This window comes from Topomyia yanbarensis, chromosome 2 (assembly GCF_030247195.1).
Source record: "Topomyia yanbarensis strain Yona2022 chromosome 2, ASM3024719v1, whole genome shotgun sequence".
NCBI lineage: Eukaryota > Metazoa > Arthropoda > Insecta > Diptera > Culicidae > Topomyia > Topomyia yanbarensis.
Genome location: NC_080671.1, coordinates 16,469,802 through 16,496,385, shown reverse-complemented (window position 1 = coordinate 16,496,385; position 26,584 = coordinate 16,469,802). Strand labels below are relative to the sequence as shown.

General features: G+C 38.2%; 1 protein-coding gene across 7 annotated transcripts in view; it reads left to right on the top strand.

Moving 5' to 3' along the window:
- Positions 1 to 26,584, top strand: part of LOC131681691 (dual specificity protein phosphatase 3) — a 165,253-nt gene that overhangs the window by 117,092 nt on the left and 21,577 nt on the right. The window contains exon 1 of one of the 7 annotated variants that reach the window (XM_058962654.1): positions 25,571 to 25,794. The exons of 5 other annotated variants lie outside the window; for them this stretch is intronic. In XM_058962654.1, coding sequence (XP_058818637.1) covers positions 25,774 to 25,794 — 21 coding nt within the window. In that variant the 5' untranslated portion in view covers positions 25,571 to 25,773. Of the gene's footprint in view, positions 1 to 25,570; positions 25,795 to 26,584 lie in introns of those variants that run through there. One more of the 7 variants, XM_058962657.1, reaches the window with a different exon arrangement.

Below are 26,584 nucleotides of genomic sequence, written 5' to 3'. Positions count from 1 at the left end.
CCTACGGCTCGTCAGAAGACGCCAAAGGAAGAAGCCATGCAGCGCTCTCCAAGAAGGTCAAAGAGCAGCTGATGGATTTGCGGGAAAACGTAGTAAGCACAAGACGTACTTTAAAAGGTTAGATGTTCTTCGAGTTGAAAGAGGATCTCACGATTAACAGCTCGACTATACAGGAGACTATTACCAAATCACTGAGGTAAAAGTCAGAAGTTAAAGCCTTAAGCCCGGAGACGGTGATGGTCGAGATACCCATTGAGAGCCACCACAAATGGGCGGCTGCAGACCAACGGTAATGGAGATAACCCAGAGCAATCTGGATCACTGTGACACCGTACAGCTACTGTTGTGCTTGTTTGCGACAGAAACTGTGTGTGACACAGCTTTGACTGCAGAGCTGCATCAGTTCCCCCTGATAACTGTAACTGGGTTGCTGCTAGAACGGGAATTGCTGCGATTCAAGTTATGGACAGATTCTCAATCCAAGAAGTGGTAGAACGTTCATATGCAGGTTTCATGATCTCCAAAATCAACGATGTCTTCGTGCGTAGCTCCAAGATGGATAGTGGAGCAGTTCAGCCTAATGCTGGAGCAGTTAACCGAGCAGTTGATCGGTTGGAAGCCGGTTGTCATTGGTGATGACTTCAACGCCTGAGATGTGGAGAGGGGCAGTAGAGTAACCAAACCAAGAGACTATATCGTGCAGGAAATTCTAGCAAAGTTAGACGTTCGATTGCGCAAAGAAGGCTCCGTTAGCACATGTCGGAAAGGTGGGAGGAAGTCTTTCATCGACGTCACATTCTATAGCCATTCAGTGACGGCGAACGTAGATTGGAAAGTATGCGAGAAGTATACCCACAGCGACCACCAAGCGATTCAAATCACCAGGCGATTTAAATCGGCCAACGGTTGCAATTGCAGCAAGGAGAAGGATGGCCGGCTAGCGAAAGTGGAAGACGAAAGCCTTCAACAAAGACTTCTTCATTGAGGCACTTTGATAGGACAGCGTGACCGAGAACTTGGATGCGGTTGATCTAACAAAAAGCAATGTAAAGGAGTGTGACGCCACAATGCCGCGGAAATTGAAACCACGCAATTGACGGCGTCCAGCTTACTGGTGGAATGAGACGCTTAGTACGCTATTCGCTACTTGTCTCAGAGCTCTGGGGGGTTAGAGAACAATATCGGAGCCAGATAGGAAAGAGCGCAATGCAGCGTTTCAGGAAACTAGTGCCGCCTTAAAACGGCAGATCAAGCTTAACAAGCCAGATTGCCACAAGAAGCTGTGCCGGGAAGTAGACGCCAATCCCTGGGGGACGCATACTGAGTAGGGTGTCCCAAAATGACATCATGTTAAAAGTCATCGGACTCACTTCTTAAATGAAAGGTTGGGGTGTTAGCATCATTTCCTTCTTCCGAGTGAATTTTGATTTTTTGAAATATGGGCCGATTTTGGATAAAATTTCAAATTTATGCCTCTTGAAGTGGTCCTGAACTCTCTTAGATTTTTTTCAACATTTTTTATTTTTCTGGAGATCCAAATGGAGAAGTTTGGATAGTTGGTTTGTACAAATTTTGAACTATAAGAGCGGCAGAGCCATTAAAACTTAGTAAAAAGTGAAATTTTTGGTGTTTTTCAGTATTTTTTCTTCAAAACTGGGAATCTACAAAATTTTAAAAGTATAGAAAATACTTTATATAGTTGAGCCGAATACAGGGGCGTGATTTTGAGAAGAAAGTGTATAGCTACGGTTAATGGGGTATGAGTTATTTAAGTTTTTGTTAGATAATCTTTGACATTTTTAGCAATTCATCAAAAATAATGCTGTTCCAAAAAGTAAATCAGTTCAAATGTGCTTTGACCACACATTGTTTTTCGGAAAATAGAAGGAAAATGATGAAAAATTACGTTTTCTGTACGTCATTAGTATGTCAGTACGAGGTTTAATGAGCATCTGATGATTTTTTTTTTAACTTAAATTATAAAAATAATGATAACTTTGCTAATAACGCCAAGTCTCTAATTATTTTTTGAAGAGTTAATTCTCCATAATTACTTCTAGGAGGCATCTTCAACAAAATAATTGTGTCAGAAGATGCGCTGTATTCTGTTGTAAAACTTTTTTGAGGATTTTTGCCCCAAATTTGACTATTTCGGAATTATGTGATCTAAACAGTAAATATCATTTTTTCGACACTCACCTCACTCTTTTGCATTTTTCTCCACTTTAAAGTTACTAACCTGGAAATAAGACCTTATTTACAAAGTGTGAACACGCCAATCAATTCAGCCTTCAAATATACGCCATAACTTGCCATTAACTCGACATATTTGTTCAATTTTAGTGATTGTAAACCCACTAGGTTGCTATTAGTATACAAAATAATTTTTAAAAAATCGTCAAATGCTCATAAAAACCGATTCTGGTGTAATAGAAACAAGCGAAAAACGCCATTTTTCATCATTTTCCTTCTATTTTCCGAAAATAATACGCGGACTAAGCACACTTAAGTTTTTTTTTTTATTTTGTAGAACAGTGTTATTTTTGATGAATATCATAAAATGTCAAAAGGTTATTAAACAAAAACCTAAATAACTCATACCCCATTGGCCTTAGCTATACATTTTCTTCATCAAAATTACGCCCCTGTATTCGTCTCAACTATATAAAGTGTTTTCTATACTTTTAAAATTTTGTAGATACCCAGTTTTGAAGAAAAACTACTGAAAAGCACCAAAAATTTCACTTTTTACTAAGTTTTAATGGCTCTGCTGCTCTTACAATTCAAAATTTGTACAAACTAACTATCCAAACTTCTCCATTAGGACCTTCAGAAAATAAAAAAAATGCTGAAAAAATCGAAGGTCGTTCAGGAGCACTTCAAGAGGCATGCATTTGAAATTTTACCCAAAATCGGCCCATTTTTCAAAAAATCAAAATTCGCCACCAGTAGGGAGCATTTTAGCAAATTCACTCCGAAGAAGAAAGTGCTCCAAATACCCTAACCTTTCATTTAAGAAGTGAGTCCGATGACTTTTTCAACATGATGTCATTTTGGGACACCCTAATACTGAGTCGTGATGGCGAAAATGAAAGGCCTGTCGATGCCAGCAAGAATGTACCCGGGCAAGCTGAAGATAATATTTGAGGGCCTCTTCTCGAAGCATGATCCAACTACCTGGTCACCGACACGCTTATAGTTGATGTACTAATGTGATTTATTTATTTATAATTTATAATATTCTCTTTCAAATTCCTACAACCACGCTTGATCGAAGAAGAAAAAATAATTAAGAACATCAATAAAGGAAGTTATTTACTAAGAGATGACATAACTCTGAACATGAATAATGTGTGGGAAACTTGCAGTTATATGACCGTCAAAGTCTATAGAAATAATATTGGAAAAAGTACACTACGATCCATAAATTACGTAGCATTTTTTGAGTGATTTTTAATACCCCCCTCCTCCATCGTAGCATTTCGTCACAAACCTCTAAATACCCCCTGGTAATTACGTAGCTTGACGGTAATTCTCCCCCCCCCCCTTGTCCACGCATTTTTTTTTAAATATAAAAAACGATGTTAGTTATTCCCCTTTAGCTACGTAGCATGACATGACCCCCTACCTCCCTGTCGTCATACAGCATCACAAAATACAAAACTCCCCCCTCCCCCATATAATGCTACGTCATTTATGGATGATCCCCTACCTGTTGGTTAGTAGACGCCTCCTGAATTCGTCATAAACTTTCGTTTCAGTCGATTTCAGGTAAATCACGTTGACTACCAAGTACCAATTTACCCTTTAGCATGACAATACTGACTTCTTACCTATTAGAAAAAAGTGAATCAACAGTACAGCGTACGAGACCAATAAAAAATGCAGAGGCATTTCTTTTCGGAATTTTGATTTTCTGTTTAGACAAATTTTGTAGTTGGTTCTTAGCGTATAGGGCAGAGCTAGTACTAGAACAACAACAAACAAAATTAAAATATTCTAGAACTGTATTGAGCGATTCGTGACATATTTTTTTCTAAGAGCGACCAATGTGGACCCATCACCACTTCGCTTAAGTTCCACACTGGCAGGTGCAGGTGCTATGTGTGTTTGAACTCGATGTCCCCTCCGGTGTTTTGTTTTATTTTTTCGTGTTCCTTTTCTCGGTATGTAGTACGTTATTTTCAGATTTCGGATACGTCGGAATGCGTGTGGCAGCTGTGCCGTCTTATGTCTCATACTCTGGAGTGGGTGGATTACAATATAAAGCGTTGATTTCTAAAGCGTTTTCACACTCATGAGAAAACCAACGGCAACTGTCTTTTTTGATATTTTCTTGATCCAAAATCCGGTTAGCTGAGGTCATTGCTAGGAAACGAATGACATCAAATGATATATCTAAAAGTTTGCAAAATTGAGGTTAGTTTAGAGATCCGTTGAAGCAGCTAGCTACTAAAAGGATGAAGTAAAAAATTTAAAACTTATATTCCCCAGGATCAATGCAAACAGATTCCATCAAAGGCACATATGGTGCATGGAAAGCCCTCGAATTAAGTTGAAAATACCCGCAAAACGTTTACCTCTTCGATATGACGAAAAATACCCCATTCACCAATGCAGAGAGTGTTTACCGTGCCAGCCCTCCCAACTACTCTACTCAGCGTCGGTCTATACCTATGCTGCTGTTGGCGCGCTAAGAACCCTTGAAGTGAAAAGGAAAAATTACGGGCTCATTTCTCAAACGTCGAATGGCTTCCCTTTCACTTGTGGCAAAAAGCAGCTTGGCGATGTGCCCTTGACGCGCCGTCGCTCGGGACAGCGAGAAAGAAAAAAACTAAAACAAATTGCAATATCTAGGCTAAGTGCGACGATGGAAGTATGTAGTGTTTATTTCTAGCCATACGAAAAAAACGTCTAGCGGAAAAAGTCATTTCGATTATAGAGGAAAAGTCAACAATTTGTGGCGATATGGCAACAGACGGAGAGAAATAGAGAGATAGGATGAGAAAAATGCAATTCGGAATTGAGAGACATTCACTCTCGATTTTTCAACTGAGTGAACTGAGTGTCTGAGTAGAGCGGAACGGATTGGAAAATGAACCGAACCCAGCTGACCTTGCTCCACTATTATTTGACCCAAACACACAGACATTCGGCCTCTTGGTATGCAAGCGATCACACTTTCTGTGATTCGGCGAACCCCTAGGTGAAAATGTTCAAAGGACGGAAAACTGCGAGCGCTATTCACGTACTATTCGGTTCCTCTACCTGCTGATTAGTGAGGGTGGGTGATGTTAGGTATACAGACAAATGTACAAAAGGAATGCTCGGAAACGTCGTGGCGCACGCTCGCTAAATTTATGCATACGAGTTGATGTATGGTTTACATAAATTTAGAAGCATAGGCTGCCGGTTCGTTCGTCTGTTTCCCACGGCGCCTTTAGGAGTATGTATAGTCGTCGTCCGGAATCCCAACCCCGTGTGTAGTGTCTCATTTGCCGTGCGAGCATGCAGTGTGTGCGTGGGAATTGTTCTTTTGCGATTTACTTTGCATATCAACTAGCGACCAAGCACCTCCACTGAGAACGGCAAGAAAAACACTGTCATCGGGTTTTAGGGGTCAACACGATTCTAATTTAGTATGACATCCGGAAAATTACGGACACTGTGGACATTTGAATAATGAGTTGAGCATTAGTCGTTTCACGTCTATTCTATTCCTGAACGATCGAGAGACTGCAATTTTATTAGACCAAGCTTTCACAATAGATAGTTTTTAACACGATCTACTTTTTTAAATCCTCAAACATAATGAGCATGAGTATGACGACCGCACAATTCGTAGTTGCCACTCCGCGATTGTCTAGGACTAGCAAAATTGCACAGAGAATCAACGAATGGAACCTGGGAATACCCATCTATCATCAATGTTCATTATATGACACATTCATTCGTGACGTTTACAACGATTTGACGAATCTTCATTCGATAAATATGTTATAACTTTATCAAATGAACGCCTACATCAAAACCAATTACAAATTCGGAAAGTAGACAAAATTTCACGAAAGATTCAATCAACATAAACTGAATCTACTATAATTTGATGATTTTACTTTTATTGAAATACGTTGAAAGTTCTAATTTGTCAAGCGTTGTAACGTTACATTATCGGTCATAAAACAATTCTCCTACAGTATATACAGTTGACGTTGATTGAGTCTTTCGTGAAATTTTGTCTACTTTCTGAATCTGTAATAAGTTTTGATGTAGGCGTTCATTTGATAAAGTTATAATATATTTGTCGAATGAAGAACGTGCCATATGAGGTTTCGACGTATAACATTTTGTACAATGTTCATTTCAAAATCAAAATTTCAGACCCCTCCCGAATTTTTTCTCTGGATCCCCCCTGGTCTATACCTTGAAATGTCAATAACTTTTGTCACTGGAAGGAGTTTTTGTAAGTAGGGGTAAAGAGTTACACAAATCTACATTCGCCTTGATAAGTGATACGATCTATACAACTCACGTAAATGTTATCTTCTATTTATTCCTCTGGGAAGCCAGCTGCCGTGAATTTATGATAGATATATTGTGTTTTGATTTATTACGGAAATTCTCAATTTACAAAAAAAAGCATCTTCAATTTTGGACAGTTGGCCGTCGAGATTTTTATTTATGTTTAACTGAATCAAATGGAATGTGAACGTTTTTATTATTTAATATTCCTTGTGTCTTTATTCCGGACATTTCAAGAATAAAACAATTTAATGACAATCGATCAACCCTGCTATCTAGAAGAACGAAAAAAAAACTAATTTACCTATTTAATTCAGCAATGTGCTAAAATTATAGAATGTAGAAAACGTAAAAAAATGTAAGAAACATCAGTGTTTATCGCCTCCTACGACAACAATCAAGCTATAGTGACTTGGTAAGACGACAGGATAAATATTGACTGGATTCTCGGCCTCAGCAGCCCGTTCAATTAGACCGTCTGATTTGTACATGGCAATTATTAAAATTGTGCAACGATTTTCAACCTGTGGTCGGCGAACGCCTAGGGGCCCGCGAAGAAGAATATCTTTTCTGAATGGATATTGCGAAATGGAACCGTTTTTGTGTCGCGTTGAATTTAATATATTGATAGCATATAAAATCGATGTTAAACATAATGGGTCCGCAATAAATCAGGGTGATTACGAAGGGTTCTGTGGTACGGTTTACTGAAGATTAGGTTTCAATTCCTTTGAACCGACTCAAACCCGAATTTTAAAATTGAAAAAACCCTAATCCTAGAATGAACATTTTGTAAAACCAGAACCCGACCTGATCCCAAAAATTTTAAAACCGAACCCATAAAATTTTAAATGTGATGAATCCGATTCGAACCCGACTTGTTAATACGAAGAATCAACCAAAGATACCGAATATTTTTAATTTTGGGCCCTCGAGCTGGATCCTAGGCGATAGAATCACTCGAACCCGAACTAGCACCATATGCGTTCAGCTGTATCAGCCTATGGCAAACCTTATCACTGACGAGTCGAATTCTCTTTTATATTTACTATTATTGAATGTCAAATTTGTACTGTTCTGAGAATTATATAAATCGTCGATATCTTAACCGGAAAGTATGATAAATCGGCGACCAACTCATGGGGAAACAAAAAGCTTATTCATACCAGTTTCAAACAACTTTGCCCATTGTACTTATCAAAACTTCTTAAAAAATTTTATCGAAAACTATTCCTTTGAAAGAAGCTTTTCATGATTTATTACAGGTATTAAATTAAGCCATGGCAATTGTCAATTCGCATTCGACAGTATACACGACGTCACCCGCGTTACTGGTTGGTACCGTTAAACTTGTGTCGAAAGGTTGTCAGTTAGGACGATCGTCTATGATGCGGTTTATAACTTCTTTTATGCTTCAGATAGTACGGTATACGAGCCAGTAGAGATGCATCGACATCTCCGATAGTGTTCTCGGAACGACTTCAAGCTTCTACAAATTAGCTAATGGCTTAAACAGAACACACATTATTTTTGCGATCAATTCCTTAAAATCAGAATTGATAAATTTTCAGAAGCAACGGACCAGCCCAGGGACAGTCTGAGAGAAAGTGCTTGTTTCATATATAAGGGCCATCGTAAAGCTCATTATGACAAAAAGCTTTTATTCAAAATCTGAACCCGACCCGAACCACATTTGAAAAAAACCAAACTCGAAAGTTTGAAAATTTCAAATACCCAATCAACATAGTAATTTTTGGAGCCGGCTTAACCAGTAGACGCGAAATATCGACGTTTGACACCATTTTGCAAACCAAAAGGACGACTCCCAGTTTAGCTGAATTCTCCAAACCCCAACCAATATTGGCATATTCAGATCGGGATTTATGAGTGCATGATAGGGATTAATGTATGAGTCCATTTTACAATACAAAATGTTGTCAACCGAGTCAAAAAGCTAACAAAATCGAGGGCAGATAAAATCGGGTCCTGTATTATTAAGGTAAAACAGATTTTCGATAAACCAGAACATTCTAGATTACAATAGGGTTTTAAGATTGACATCCGACATCTATTCATCACCGCTACTTCAAAAAATTTCGTATTGTTGTGGTTATAAAGAATTTTTTCCAAACTGGATGTCACAATTTGGTTTCTAAAATGGCCACAGACATCGATATTAGGCATTTACTCGTCAAGCGCGCTCCGAAAATTTCCATACACATTGATGGCGTGTTAGAGAATTCCACTAAAACGGAAGTCGCCATCTTGGTTTTCGAAACGGCGCCAATCATCAATATTAGGTATCTACTCGTTGATCCTATTCCGAAACCACTCATATTGTTGAGTTACGGACCAAACGGAATCTTCAAGATCCGTCTTTTCCAAAAATTGCAAAGCTCTTTGCTTTCAAACGCACTTAGAATACATGTAAAGATCGTGTTAAGGGGGGCGTCTGGATAAAAAATCGACTTCTTTTTTATTCGCTTAATTGTTAGTATTGAACCTCTAGAATAGTCTCCTGCAATTTCGGTGGGTACGTTGAATTTCTTTTTTTTTCATCAGTTATTAACTTGGTTTCAATTTTTATATGAAATGAAAAACCGTGTGAAAAGTAACTTGTGTGAATTTAGATTTATTTTATTCCATTATTCCTTAAACTCAGACAAGACCATGCGTATTTCCTTCACACATTAAATTCTCTTCAGATCGTTTCACTACCCTAATAACAATTGAGGTTTTATGGTAGTTTTATAACCACTCATAAAACTTAGATTGCACTTATAGCATGCTATAAAATTTGAATTGTTACTTGGGTAGTTGGTCAAATAAACATAAAACAAAGAAGTTTGTTCGCTCTGTTCAACGATATTTCTCGATATGCATCAACCGGCGACAAAAATACGCAAGTTTGAAAATAATAAAATTAGGACTACTGATTAGCTTCAAGATAAGATAGGAAAAAAAGTTATTTACATAATCAATATGGGCAAAGGTAGCACTGTTGATGAAGCACCATATAAAACTAGGTACAAAAATATTTGACCACTGCCCACAAACAATCCGGAAACACAATATTCAAAAATAGTTGAAATAGCAAAAGGTTGTAAAATATGTACCCCCTAGAAACGTTACGTAATTTAAGAATGGTTCCTATACGGCTACACAAAGGTTCCAAAATTCATTCATTGAATTTCGGAGCAATCACGGCCCAGTTTTTTTATTTCGATTATAGAGGTTTTAACCTTAAGGTCATTCGCCTCTTCGGGTTAGCAAAATCTCTTATGAAAAATTTGTAACTCTATGTGCGGGGGTCGGAACTCGAACTCAGGTGTGCTGCGTACAAGACAATCGATTTACCAACTACGCTACGTCCACCCCCTTCACGGCCCAGTTATTTAGCCGAGCGGGTAGTTTAGTCGAACATTAATGGGCCGAAAAAGTCATTTGGTTGAATACCATGTAGCCTTATATTAGACCGAAAATTTACTCATACGCCAAAATATTTTCAATTTTACAGTTATTTTGAATGCGGTTTTTTCGGTTATCTGTAGCACCTATTTTGTAGGGAAGTATATTCAGAAGCACTCCTGGAATTCATTCGAATGGCGATACTTGCTCATGATTCCCGCCGGTGTTGACGGACGGTTCGATGTCATTGATGTTCGAACCTTGCGAGGACCGATGATGACTCTAACCATTGCAATTGGTTTGTTGAATGTAAGGTATAAACGAAAATGAATAAAGATTCATTACAAACATAAGATAGCCTGAAGGCAGTATGCCAGCAGGTCCATTAGGTGGTCATTACAACCGCCGTAGAAGTGTTGGGTACCACACGTGGAAACCAGCGGAATGGCTGATTTGATACTGAGTGTGACGAACAAACGAAAAATTCTAGGCCAGGAGCCGAATGCTTATAGCGCTTTACATCAGAACGGGATACGAAAGAGTATACCGAAAGAAGTAGAGGAAAAACTTCGTTGGCGTAAAAAATGGGGGCACAACGAAAAGGTACCCACTGAGGCAGAAGGAAGCATTGTCGGGAAAGGAGCTTTCTGCATTTCTATGGAATGGACATATTAACAGATAGAGCACAAATACAATGAGGATTGAAGATTAAGGACGAGCTCTAAAGAAAAAGTGCGAAAGGCCATTCGAGAATTGCAACACGGTAAGGCGGTTGGGGTGGATAGAATCCCGGCCGAATCTATGAAAATCGGAAAAGATCGGCTGTACGAAGCAATCCCCTCCCCAATCGGGGTGATCTGCGTGGACGAATTTTTTTTTATCGAATTGGTTTGATGGCTTCATACGCCCCATCTTCAAAATCAACTTGCAGGTTCACCATATGTTTGTTGATTTCAAGGCGACGTACGATTTGATGAAACTTAACAAACTGTTGCAGACAATACTTGAACATGGCTTTACGACAAGACATATTTGAATGACGCTGGATGGTTCAAAGTCAAGCTTCAAAATAGCCGGAGTGACACCCGCCTCGTTTGTTATATAAAATGGATCGAAACAGAATGATGCACTCTCTAATCTATTGTTCAACATAGCCCTCGAAGGTAAAACACAGCGATACCAGATTGTCGCGACATTATTTCTTTAGATTTGCCCTGCACGAAAAAAAAGAACCCCAAATAGAGTATTTCAACCCATTTGGGGTTGCTCTTTTCATAAATGCATATTAACTCATTCATGCCCGTGTTGCTTATAGACAACAAAGATTTTAAACATCTATAACTTTGGATTTAGACAAGATTTTTTACAGAAACAAGTAAAACTAATAACTGTGTATGTTGCATTTGAGCACCAACAGTAGTAAATATTATCCGTATAGCATAAACCATTGCAATTGATGTGATTGGATTCCTATGGAGCAGTGCTGCCAGGGACAGTTTAAGGTAATGGCGAGAAATAAAATTTTGATAGATCTTTGTTGTCTTGAAATATTATGGTAAACTGTCAAAAACCTATAAACTTCAACTATTTTCGACTACCTTTTCAAAGCAATTGGACTATTGTAAAATTAAAGGAGAATTGAGTTTAGCATCGGAAGGTAAAAATTTATCAGCTTCTAGTACTGCAAGAATAGTACGTATCTTGATCAAAGCAAGTTTTTCATGTTTCTTGACCCCAACCATTTTAGGGAAGTTTTCGAACTCTATATATGCCAGAAAAAAGTTGGGCATGAAAGGATTAAGGGGACTTTTTTTTAGGAATTATTGATTTTTTGAGGCATCTAAAAGAAGGCAATAGAAAAAGTTTTCGGTTTAAATATAAACAGCAACACTTTGAATCTTTCTTTCTGTATAGGTTGTACACAAATTTAAGTGCTCTAAAAGGTTTTCTTATTTGCACACCAAATCTTCGTATAGTACCTTCGAGCGCTATCTCGAATGAAAAATCGCATCATCTGACTTCAATCCATCTAACGTTAGTTTATTCTTCAGTTAAACTCATCCAGTCGTATGACATAATCAGATTTCTTGGAAAGCCGCGTTGAAGCGTTATCTGCCCAGTTCGTTTCATTTAACAGAACCGTATGCTGCCTATAAATCCTCAAAAAGGGGTGGATATTGCGTAGTTGGTGTAGCCATTGCCTTGTACATATAGGATTAGAAATTTTTCCAATGAAATTTGACCCTAAGATTAAAACCTCTATAATCGAAATAAAAAAATCCACACACACATAATTAGGTCGCAAGTCATATTGCTGAAATTTGTTCAAGATATGTCGTAGAGAAATGTCATCTTATCCGACGTTGATCGCCCGCTTTGGAATTCATCGTCAAAAGATTCAGCCAACGGGCACAGTCTTGTTAATCCGTTTGTCCGATTAATAATAAACGCTTCTCCTCCTCATTTTGTTGATCGTTTTGTAAAATATTTACGGGCTGTTCATGGCAAAGATTTTCTCTGACTTTGCAAGTACATTGTCATCGTACCATCACTTATTGCCTGGAAGGAGCTCATACTATTGCTCCCTGTTTGACGTGTAACCGCTGCAAGCATTCGGTCTTGCGCGAATGCCGCACACCACCAGAAAATTATCAGAGTTACCAGAAAATTATCAGGTCCTGATATCAACGACATCGGCGAAAGACCGACCGTCAATCAAATCATAACAATTTTGGGAGCGCATGTCTCAATTCGGGTATTTCCCGGTGTATTCCGAAAATTATTTCGTGCTTTATAGCTGCTACAAATATTTATGTTTACATCTGGCTACTCCGAAATTGACAAACCTTTGGCCGTTTTTTTGCTATTATCCAACGAGAAGAACAGGTGGAAATAGTGAGTTAAACGAAAGCAATTATGTGATAAAATCGCCTCAGAGGCAGGACTCGAACCTGCAACCCTTGGGACCCCAGCCCAATGCACAAAACCGTTATGCTATCCCTGGGCTATGAAGACGTCCCAGGAAGAACACATGATTATCGCATTGGCGGGACTGATCACACCACTTCCTCTATAGCGAGATCACACACAACCACCACTGCCACCCACGTTGGGAATAAAGATTAGATTTCCATAGAAAATAATGGATTTTTATAGATTTAATCTACGGATCCGTAGAGCCGTAGGAAACGTAGATCTACGGAGATTTCCGTCGATCTGACATCACTGGCAATACGAAGATCTGATTTGCGGAACCATCATTATAAGATCTCACACGCTTCTTGGCTTCGCGGACGACATCGCCATCGTTGACGTAAATCGCAACGGCACAGTAGTGCCTTTTCAAAGGGAGTCTGCGAGAATCAGGCTGACTATAAACTCTAACAAAACAATAGGTTTGTTCCAGTACACGGAAGTCACTCCGGAGTAAACAGGAGCAAAAAATCTTTGCTCCTTTTTACTCCGGTTTGCTACCAGAAGAAGAAAAAAGAGAAGAAGAGAGTACAGGAACGATTTTCTCCGGAGTACTTCCAGTTTCTCCTGGTACTGGAACAGACCTAATATACATGATAGCTGGTAGGGAGCGAGGCATTCCGAATGGTGTTGATTAAAAAGTATCAATAGAGTATAGCGTATACGGCACATTCGAGTTTGTCGGCGATTTCACATATCTTGAATTACTGACATGTGAAAACGATCTTAGCTTAGTACTTTCTACGGTATACGTAGTCCGATTAAGTACTATAGCTTACGGACGTCCTGGAAACTCGCTCTATACAAATTGCTGAAGCTTTTTGTTGATCTGTATTGCCATCAAACATGGGCGTTTAAGACAGACTATAGAGTGCTCAGTGTGTTTGAGAGAGGAACTCTGCTTTCTATACTCGGTTGCATAATGAAGAATGGCCCAGACATAAGAAACACGAGCTGTACCAAGTGTATAAACATGCTGATATCTCTGAGGGTTTTTTTTTTTTTCAAAGATCAACAATGGTAACAATTAACTTTGTTTATTTAACTAATGGTCTTTCCCTATTTCGTCAAAATAAAATTCCCTTCGTTTAGGATTTATTATAATATTAATTATTGGTAAATTGGTTCTTGATACATCAAAAATGTTCAAGACATAGTTCGCTATAACAGCTGTAGTTTCATATTCTTATGAAATGTTCAGAAAATTATCGTTAAAGTATACCCCAACAAATGGTTACAATCCCATCATCCAAATTCCAGCCTATTATTCAGTGTGCTAATCATAAAAGTGCAGAAGATAGTTCTCTTAAATCATCATGTAAACCACTTTCAGAGTAATTCTCCACCAGTTCACATTTTCACATTCGGCAGATCAACAATACACAGCCTCAACTGGTTTTAGACCTGCCCTCCAGTCGTCTCGAATTAGGCGACCGTCGTACACTAAACCGCCGGCTCCAATGAACTGCTCTACGTGTCCAAAGAAGGAAACACGTTGAGTGCGGTCCCGAGAAGAGACCGATCGATGGCGACGGCGACAGTGATAAGAGTCCCGAGCAAAACAAATATTTACCCGCATGACCATAAACTAATTTTTGTGTAATTAATTGAGTCATTCTCTGTGCGCGCCCTTACGTACAAAGCGAAACTGTGTTCCCTTCAGGAAGGCGATAGGGGACGAACAGAAGGTCGTTTCGTGAATAAATTGTCGCATTGCTTTAACTTATTGATAAGCTGGTACTATTGAAATGCGATGAAGCGGGTGGGAAATTTTAGGACTGCCATGTTCATGTTAAAATTCGGAATACAGGATGTCACGGACCAATATCATATAGGCAGTAGCTAGACGTAGATAGTTGCATAATGGATGATAATGGAATCAATTAAATCAATTGAAGGTAGGGGAACATGGGGAGACTTGACCAAGCGCAAAATTTTATTTTCGGCTATTGCGTCTTCTATTCGATTCTTAATTTTTTTTCAAAAATATTTTTATACTTGTTTCGATCCCTTAAGGTAATTTTGAAAGTTTGGAGTAAAAAATCCTTTCCTTGCAGAAAATATTACGTGATTAATAAATTTGCATTAAATGATGTAATTTTTTATCAAACTTTGTATGGACATATCTACTCAACTACTAATTACTATTAAAGGACTAATATACCATCTTAATCCTTGTGCAGCAGTGAAATGATTTTACATAAACTGGAACATTGGAATAGTTATTACTAGAATTTGCATGACATTAAACGCAATAACTAATGTTGGGGAGAGTTGTCCAAGATTTTATGGGGAGACTTGACCAAGTGGCAATTAGCTGAAGAAAGATACAAAATTCCTGATATTTATTATGCTTTGGTATCTACTGTTAATGTTAATCACGCCATAAAAAATCCCACCTCAAACAAAAGTCTTGATATTTTAGTATTAGTATACAAAGTTAGCAATAGTAGGACGGATTTTGTGACGTGTGAACACGCAATGCCAGCAGTGCAGTTAATCCTTAAAAAGAAATTCATTAAAAAAATAGAAATTTATCAAATGCAACCCTTTTATATTTTTTACTGCTACCTAAGGATCTCGACAATACAGAAAAAAAATAATTACAGTATGTTTTATGTCATTATTTTTTGTTATGATTTTTCAAAATTCTCTTGGTCAAGTCTCCCCACGCCTTGGTCAAGTCTCCCCGCAATGGGGAGACTTGACCAGAAAAAACGATCACAGAAAAACTTTTGTAACTTTTCAAAAATTAAATTAAATATTCTGCAAAAAATCATGAAGACGCGCAATAACTTTGCGCATTATATCTGAATGATTTTTGGGGGATTGAAGGCTTTTTTAGAGATTTATGCAGTTTTAACTGAAAACCTGGTCAAGTCTCCCCATGTTCCCCTACCTATCTTTTAACTTCGAATCAACACATTGATTGTTGACAGATTGATGGACTCACTTAATTGAATGAGCAAAATTGTTCCGCAAAATAATTAAAATACTTATATACTTACATTTCATTATACTAACACTTGGATCAGCGTACGAGAAATAAATTTAATGACAAACCTACAGGCGCCAGAATTGCGTGTTCTGGTTTGCTGTCATTTCTGCGATATCCCATTTCACCCCGCGAAAGAAGCTCATCACAGAGGAAGAAATGGCGCAAAGTTTCAGCATTCTCGCTCGTGAATCGTTGAATCGCAAGGATGGTAAAATAACAAAATCACGTTCACCGCATTAGTCCTGGACTAGTGCCTGCCAGGCTTGTGATTTGCCCTTGTATGAATAATTCTGCGTAGCAAATTGTGTTAAGGTTGGAAGTCGTCTGGCGACTGTTTTCTGACTAATGATAGCACCAATGTTGGTAGGATCAGTCGAAAATAACCTTGACATGTCCTATTTTCTGATGCGTGTTTAAAGAATAGATAAAAATAGGCAATTAACATCCAAATTAAACCATTTTAACATTTTGTAAAATTTACAGAATCTTGAAAACAGTTTCCACAATGCCAATGTCCATCAAATGGTGCAGCTGTAATCAATAACTTTTCCGCTTTGTTACCGCTAACTTTTTCTAGCTTCAATGAAGGTTTGGTGAAAAAATTATTACAACCACAATTCCCATGAAAATAAACATCGAACCGTGGTTGGGAAACTGACATTTTTACAGTGCACGCCACTATATACATTGTCATGGGCACATATTGTAAATGTAACCCAAAAACCCAAAAAAAAAGTACATACCCATCGATACAAAAAAACAGTACATACCCATCGATATCATCACGCTTTCGCAGTGGATGTCCTGATAACTTGTCGAAAGCATGCATTTGCATGCAAATCGGCCGACCCGTGTGGTGGTTAGACGAACTGCAAACACGAACACCGCAAAGTTTCGTGTTCGAAATATATGGATAACTTTTTGCGGTTAGATAGCTATTTAAAACTTTGCTGGAAGGACAGATTGACTAGCAGTATGAATAATAAACTACGAAATAGATTAAATGATTCTTCGCGGTTGACTTTTTTTCTGTTCCCACATAGTCGACGCACCAGTCAATGCTGTTTGACATCAAGGTCATAGGAATGAACATGGTCGTTGTTGTTTGCGGTAACTCTTTTGTATTTTAGCGAATTTTAATTAGTTTTAAACGATTTGAAATTTGAATTTTGACTTTGAAATTTAGATAATATCGAAAAGGACGAACTTTTCATTATTTCATTTATTTGACAAGGTTTGGCGCGTTAGCTTTTGACCATGCTTCGGTTGTTGACTTCGTTACTCATTCATTCGGCGGAGTGCAGTCATTCAATTGTTTTCGGTTAAAATCCAGGTTCAGTTGCTAACTGAATATTTCTTTTCTATTGGTTCTGAGCGGGGTTTCCAACGTAAAATCCGCCAGGCATAGATTGAACTGTTGACTGACATTCTAAATCCAAATGACGCCAACGTTTGCCTTCAATCTGTTAACATATGACAATTTAATGCTTCGGTCTGTGAAAAAAAATTGTATTTTCTCTGAACTGAAAGAATTCGAATCTACGTGAAACTTTAGTCAGCTTCGAAGTGAATGAATGAGGGAGGCATTGAAATTGAATGCTGGTAACAGTGAATTCACGTGGAAATAGGCAACTATCTCCAACTAATTTCAATCATTTTTGAACCTTTTATATATTTTTTCTGTTAAATTGATTAATTTTCTGAATTCTGAATTAATTAACTGAATTTAATTAATTTCATTCGATAGATTAGAGTTGGGTCAAGTAGGTCAATTTTTTGACGAGCTTGCGTGATGGCATTTTTTCACTGATTAAGATAAACAAGCATTCGTTGGAAAGGTTATACATCTGCCAACATTTTGACAATGATTTTATATCTGGCCAAATATTTTTCAAGCCAAATCCAATAAAGCGATTTTTCTATGTTTTCAAAATCTGGGGGGTATGATACGTTACTATATTCACACGCTTATAAAATCAGCGATTCAACTTTTATTTGAAGAGTATGAATATTGCAGATTATTTAAAGATTAATCACATTAATAATCCGTGGCTTCAGATTAATCACATTAATTAATAATCCGTGGCTTCATGAAGCCACGGAAGGAAATATTTTTTCAGCAGCTGCGCCTGGTTTTGTACTTACGAATGACTTCTTCGCTGTTATCGTCGCCGCCAAAGTGTGGAATGGAAGTTGTGCACGTGGCTGCTTAGCTTTGGGACGACCACGTTTGTCCTTCGGTGAATTTTTTTATTCTATTTCCTTCTCTTTTTCTATCATATTTTTCCGATTATCCACTTCAACAACATCTTAAATTATTATATTATTAACTCATGCGAAATATCTGATTCGCTTTCATTGATACGAGCACTTTCCATTCACAAGAGTACGTAATATTTCGAGTGTAGCATTGAATTTTTGTAGGGGCTGATCGAATACTGGCCATCTTCAACAATTACAATTGCGTTCTTTATGTCCTCTTCACTTCATGTTGGCGTTTTTCTCACATAATCATGAACCAAAATAATTTAAATCTACATTATAGTAGTGACATATAATGTCCCCAAACGACTGAACTATCGTGCCCCAAGCGTATATTTCATGTTGATGTCCGTATTTTTTTCAACACCAAAAATATCGAAAATCCAACACAAAACTCGTATTCAGCATTTATGGTCATTAAAATTGAATAGTGAATAGCTTAGCGCCAAAACGCACAAATTTTGGCAGGCAAGCAGTCAATGTTGTGACTTATTTGGCAGTCAGCATCTTCAACCAAGGATTTTCATCGATCTTACAAGCTATGGAGGTGATGGGAATTACCTTGGGGACTGAAGCTGAAAGATGTGCTACTCGACTCGACAGTGAACGTCTAACTGAACGCAAAGTGGGTGTCACGGCAAAACAGGCCCTAATTCAACAGAGAGCCAAATGTGCAAAGCCAAGAACATTTCAATGATGAGGAAGGTAAGCTATTCGGACCCGGTATAATAGATTATCTAGTAAGGTATTACTATTAAGTTATACACCGTACTTTATCTTTAAGCGCGTTTTCCCGAAAGTAGTGGTTTTAAGGCGGACAAGTAAGACTTTCATAGAAGTACTGGTCCGATTTCAACAATTTTTTCTCCAACTGTTTAGAAAATATACCGCTATGTTTGGTCGAGAGGGATTTGCAAAATGTCAATTTGTTCCATTTTTTTGGCCTCTAATAGGCCAAAAAATGACGTAAATATTGGAAATTTTCACAAATCGTCACATAACTTTTACAAATTATAAAATAAAAGAAATCCCTCTCGTCTAAACATAGCCAACGTGACTATGATTATAAAAATATGAGTTTTTTTTATTACAGATTACCCAATTTTCTAAAACTTTACTTAAGCGGGACTCATGCAGTTTAAACATCAATGTCATCAATGAATTTTCAAGGTCGCGAGAGATTTTTCTTTTCGTCTTCAAATGTAAAATTGAGAAGTCAAAACATATATCTTCAAAATAAAAAAAAGTTTCAAAATCCATTGAGTAAATGCTTTACAATTTATTCCCAAAAAAGTGCTCAATTTTAGGCCTCGCGAGTAGAGGACCCCCTTAAGCAACTGGCTGGTACCGAGTGATGTCTCGGTTAGTCAAGCACAGAAGCTCTGGGTATAGGGAAACGAACTGTCTTTGGCATGGTTAGACATATATCGAAATTTCTGCTGTTGCCAAATGAATTGTTTCACTATCATTAAATGCCCTTTTCAGGGTTGAAATATGAGAGTCCATTTGTTCGAATATGTTTGAATATGTTAGATTTCGATACCGATATTTTCGTATTTCTTCATTCAGAAAAATTGGTTTTAATACAACCTTTCAGAAGAAAGTAAAAATTGTAGCATTTGTATTAACAGCTTAAATGTAGATTTTGTTTGTCCTGAAAAGGACTGTTTTGGCAACATTGGTGACGCGCGAATTTACTCCTTACCGGCGGTGATTTTCTTAGATTGGTGGCCTTCTGTTTAATGGCTGCTGCTACCGCCTTTTCAGGAGCAGCTTTGATCTTCTTCACAGCCGGTTTCTTAGCGGCAATCTTTGGTTTTATCACCACCATTACTAGCGTTTTTTTTCTTCTCTCCGGTGGTAGCCGATTTCTTCTGTTTTTATTTTGGTCTTCTTTGGCAGCAGAATGGTCTGGATATTACACAACGCACCACCCTGGGAAATAGTCACGCCGGAGAGCAAATTGATCAGCTCTTCATCATTTAGAATGGGCAGTTGCAGATGGCGGGGGATAATCTTAGTCTTTTTCAATCGTAGACTACCTTTCCTGCCAGCTCCACTACCTCGGCGGCGAAATATTCCATTACGACTGCCAAGTAGCCGAGTGCTTCGGCACCGACACACTCGGCGTAGTTGCCCTTTCTCAGCAGACGGTGGATCCGGTCCACAGCGAACTGAAGACCGGCACGAACCGAGCGCGGCTTTGGCTTTCCCTCCACATTTCCCACGATAGACATTCCGCGTTGCTCGTTGTATGTGCGTGTGGTGTGGTCACGTAGGCAATACAAGTAAAACTAATGTTGTTCGCGCACACAGTATTTCTTGTTATGTACTCGGTTCGTTGTACATCGTTCGCCCAAGGGGCGGTGCACCGAACGAACGAAATGCGATAAACATAAAAATGAACGAACATTCGTTTCAATACGGTCGAGTATAAAAGATAGCAGCAGCAACACGTCTTGTCGTCCTTGGCGTTTAGCAGACCAAAGTGCCGGAATACACTAGGTATTCGTATCCTGCGATGGGATCGTTGACAGTGAGTCTTTGATTTCTGTCGGGGAAGCATGGCGTCCCAATTTAATGGAATTTTCCGCAATGTTCAACAAGTTAAACGAAATCGACCGTCATTCGTTTACTTGTTTTATGAGAGTAGTTTCAATGGCACATCGGAAACGTGTTGCACATTTTTCTGTCCAAAAAAAACATCCCAAAGCCTTGTAATCTCATAGACTAAACCCCAGCTCAAACTCTTGCTCACTATCGCTCTCACTCTCACGTTTCATTTTCAATCCTAATCCATTGCCTAACCCACCCAAACTCCGCGGTCTGATCCACATCAATTCTTTACCTACCACTCATTTTAAATTTACCGTTACTGCGACACAAACATTTTACAATATATTTCTATATTTCTCACATCTTGAAGTTACATAATGATAGCACTCCCCCTGTGCAGGCCCGTAGCCAGGATTTTGTTTCGGGAGGGGCTTTAAAATTATTGCATAAATCTTTAATTCTGATCTGATGAAATTTTGAAAAAAAAATATGAAAACTATTGCAAATGTAAGGCAATTGAGACTAAAAATCCTGTAAAGCATGTTCATTGCCAAAAGAAAGGCTATAGTACATCGACGGATTATTGATGTTTAATTTGATTTTTATTATTTATTTACAAGTTACACTTACATAACTCATCATCATGTTTTTCCGCCGACGTCGGCGGTAAAACATGATGATGAGTTATGTTCTACCATAGACCATGCGGTAGACTTGGGTGCAACGTCCAACTCCTACTTAGCAGAAGGCAAAGAATTCTTCACATTTCCTTTTGAATTATATACATATGAGCCTGCCTAGTCCTAGTTTTCCGTTCTAAGTTTATAACTGATTCGCTCTAGAATACCTATACGTCTTTCAATTTCATTGCTTTCGTTTCTCTTAGTCTCAAATTTGCCGAAAATGGCAAATACAAAATCGATACAGAAGTTACATTTCAATTGATTAATTCTTTTTTCTTTCTTTTCTCCGCAATTTTTGATCATCATAGGAAACAACAATAAAACGAAAGACTGCTACATATAAAAACATTAAATTGAAACAATAATCCCAACTTATTGACCTATAGATTCAACCAGTTACAACATTTTAGTCGCTCTCCGTGATAGCCTACTGATGCCTGTTCGCTGTATTGTCACGTCATTTCCAAACTTATATAGACATTAATAAGAAACCATCGAAAGGTACTAAAATGCTGCTGCTGTTAGCAACATTAAGTTTATTGTGATTGATTGACTAATATATGGTTTAGCATAAATTGACGTCTGATGGAAAGTAAAGATAAAATCACTACAGTTAATCCTACGCCTACTGTGTACGTTTCTGCATATCAGTTAGGTTTATAGTAGTATACAAGTGTATATAATACGTGGGAATATGAACATCTCAGTAAAACCACTGTTATCCCACTTTTTGGCTTGTTTACTTTTACATGTTTTCCTTGCTTATTGTTCGATTGTTAAACATATCACGGTTTTCCGGATTAACAGTGTTTTTAGTGCGGAGCGTATTCCCTGCAAAAACATGAAATTGAGTGTCAATAGAAATACTATTGCATTAGAATGCCACCTAACAAAAACTACCTTTCTGCTATATTATTATCAGCGAATTGAAATATTTTTTGCCTAGCTCGCTTGAGTGAGAAGCCTGCTATTTATATTAAGCGTGCAGTGCATTAACCTATTACAGAAATTCAATTTACGTATAATTTAACTAACTTTATTCTGGCCAACATCTAATATCTGAGTTTTGTTAAATGCGACAATCACGCGATAAAGTGCTCATTTTTGATGAGTTTATTCGATTCGTTACAATGCATTAGCTAAACGGACGTTTATGTATTTATAAATTTGATAAAACGTTAATGGTTGTCCTACAGATCTCGTGCGAGCGACTATCGATTGCGCATGGATACCTGTTCACTAGGCTGGGAAATATTTTTCCTTACCACCAGCGTCTTGGTGGTCGTTCATTTCTACCTCGTACTTTTCCGTGTCATCATCGTGGTTACTGCGATGTACACGTTCGCGAATATCTGATTTCATCCTTGTTTCATACCTTTCCGACCACGAGTGTGAACTTTCTCAATGATGGTGCGGGCTGTCAATTTTGAGATACTTGACGCAGCTTTTACCGTCAATATTACCTGAACAGAAACCACAAATTTGGCAATTGTTTGTGGTTCCTGTGATGGTATTAGAGACTATACAAAAATGTAATGTGTGTAGTGATATTATTGCGTTATGTTCTGTACGTGCAGGGTCAGGTAGGAGGTAATGAGTCGATACACTTGGATTCTCACCATAAAAACACCATTTTGAATAAGGGGAATTACTTCTTTGAATTATAATGAATTCCATTTCCTCCAAATGTGATGCAAATCTTTTAATGGTCCCGGTGCAAGTAGGTGGTATCAGTTCTTGAAGCCGAGCATTGATTTTGTCGTCGTCCATATATATGCGGATCTCAATTATAGCGGCATTACAGAAACCACGTGCTACAAGCTATTATGCAAAATGACTGGTTTCGCCAGGGATTATTTGTTGAACGCTATCAACACTGAATGCCTAACTCGGTAAAGGCGACTTCCGTTAGCGTGACCTCCATTTTCACCTTCAGCAAATGTTTCACATTACAAATGTCTTATGCGTAAAAACCGGAACTTAATAACCTCCGTATTGAGCTGGAACCCCACTTCTTGCTTCTGCGACTCACTCATCTCGACAGATCATCACACCAAGAATGAAAGTAACAGTTTCTTTTATCCTTCCGACGAGTTACACAATATGAAAGGAACTGTTTTTATCACACTCAGCACACTGAGTAGGTATCGTGAGCGGCGTTTTTGGTAGTTCGAAACAGCAATCTTCCTCAACATTCTCTCACTAATTTGTTTAAACCAACCAATATGTTAAGGGTTACCGTAAAACATGTTCTTTGTTAAATTTATTTCTGGTAAATTTCGGGGGGGGGGGGGTCTTTAGCCACCTAGCCCCCCTTCCCTCTGGCTACGTGCCTCTGTGTATATTCGCGTATCACATACTAGCTAGACCGAAATTTTGCTTTTGCTAATAGATCATACGCGGGTAGATTTGATGGCGTGCCCTGCTTTAGCAGCGAAGAGATTTGGAGATTTTGAACTGAGCAAAATGAGAAACCAGACTGTTGATCAAGACCGATTTACTAAGTGGATAATATTTAGGCTCAGGCCAGGCTAGATTGTTTGCTGCTATGAAAAGTTTAATTTTTTTCGTGCCAATAATAGACGGCATTTGGAATGACTAAAAAATGCAGTATTCCTCCTGTCACGGAATCAATTTCTTCCCTAAAAAAAATGAGAATTTTTTGGCTGGCATATGAGCATTGCCGAAAACTGTGTTAAAATCTGTTTATTGTATTACATAAATATTGCAGAATGATCCAAATGCTATCTTGAAGCACACCTTTCTGTAGTTTTCTTATCGCCGCTAGCTATACTATCTAATATGGAATTACATAAATCCTTAGCGCGGGGCTTCTTTAATCTTGGGGCCTGTGGCCCAGTGTGAAGCGGAGTTGTAATCTGGAATATTCAGTTCAAACATGCTGACTGATAATTTTTAACAAAAATTGGTCGAGATTAAGTTCCCTATCCTGTGGTATGTATAGATCTTTCCTTCATTTGTTAAAATTTTCTCACGCTCTACTAGGCAGACAATATAATATCATTAATCGCACAAAATAACAGTTCGCTCCTGTCTAGAATATTCCTACATGATAAAGCGAAAACACTATACAATCAATGTTACATCAGCTCCTCTCCCACCCGCCGCGATACAATCCGGTTCGATCCGAACATGAATAGTTGATGAGCGGCACAATCAGCTTTCACAATCCGTCGTTGAAAAACGACCGCGCTGAATAATGAACCAGAAATTGAACAAGAAAGGATACCACCATCATCCGCACGAAGGCCAACGGGAAAGGTGGTGTGATAGAACGCCAGGGGCTGGGTCGCGTTCACAGTATAGTTCCAAAGCCTCAATTCAGCAACCGGCAAAGTTGCACCACAATGGTTATAACAGAAAAATACATACAACTAAATAAAAAAAGCAAAACCCCCATTACCGAATGGACACAAGTCACACGATCGACCGACTCCGGTAGCGATAGACATTGTCGGGAATCCTATTCATTATTCATTGCTGCGGGGGAATCCAACGGCGTTTCAATGATACAGTCAACCATGGAAAATATTTATGCTACACCTAATAGTGCCTTTTGCAACATTTCACCAACACGTCCCAAAAAAATCACGAAAAGACACCATTTATCAACCGTGATTGCAAACATTTCCCCAATCGTGATAGCATCGACCCAGTCCCTTTCGGGCTGAAATGGAGGGACAATTGTTGGAAAATGAAAAACCTTGCCCCTCGTTCGTATCCTTTTTGTCGACCGCATTAACTCTATCCTTTCCAAAAAAAAGAATCAGTGCTGAATGAAAACTATCTACACTTTCCCCGTGGTGCTCGTTCAACAAACCGCCACATTTTCTACCCTTCCGGTCGCTCGAGGTTCGAAGCTTATGGCAGAAGAAGGTCCGTAACGCAAATTGGGCTCACCGACAAACGGTGTGTAGGCTGTCATTCTACTTTCAGGTGTAGTCCGATCCGGTCGAGTAACTGTTCTACGACGGGGAAAAACGCGCGCGGTTTCTTTTTCGAGCTCTTAGTGGCGGTGGAATATGTTAATAATGTTCATAGTGGAACAATACAGGCTTGCAAGTGAAAAGGGAGTTATTCATACTTAACATACTGACAAAGTCGTCTTTAGAACTAAATATTGAAAAGTGCTGCCTAAATTATTAAGACAGCTGAAAATATAAATCTAACAAATATAAAAGCAACCGTTGCGGCCAAGAATAATATTTGGATTGTACAACAATCCACACGTTTGTGTTCAACGTTTGATCAATTGTTTGAGTGATAAGTGCGGGCTGTTTCACGAAACAGGCGTTTTGACTGGGTGTTTCTATACTTTGTAACTTTCTTGTTCAACGACTCACATAAATCATGGCGCGATCATTTTTGAAGGTTAGTTTTGTTTTAGTGGAAAATAACAATATGAATAAACATGTTATAAGGGCATTCAAATAGCAAGGGTGTGGAAGGTATGAAACATTTTTATGATTAAGAGCCAGAGTACTCAAATTAGAGCAAGCGAGCGAAAGAAGAAAGTTTAGAAAAACGTGGAATGGGGTTTTATGTTCAAGCTTAATGTTTCATTTTTCCTTTTTTGTCCGAATACCTTGAATAAACCGTAGTTTTAAAATAGTACTATCAATCTCTATAAAATGGATAAATCCGTTAAAATTGCAATTGTTCACTAAATAAACATACTAAAAGTTTATACATCGTTTGTGTTACCGATGACTATTAATGACAATAACCGATGCCTATTATGACTATTAATGACAAGAAAAAAATGATCGATTTTCAAAGTATTCCTCTCTATGATACTAGGTGTAGATAGTTGCATATAGAAATTTTTACGGCCGGTATTGCTTTTGTTTGGTTGCTAAAATGAACCTTTTTATAGATATGGTAGTTCAGAAAAAATCAGTAAATCACAACTTTAAGACTAATACTACAATTTTTTGGGTTTACAACCCAAACGTGCGATGGCTATTTATAGCTAGTTGAGGATTGCGTTTCGACTTCGTCTCATCAGAGTCAGGCACTAATTTAGTGCATGACAACTAATCGAGTGTGATGTCCCGCAAGAAACAAAAGTTCTGCTTAGAAGAGTTCTACTATGCTACTTTTCTTCCACTAGAGAAGCAAAAGAAATTTTTAACCAATCTGATGCTAAGTCAATGCCACA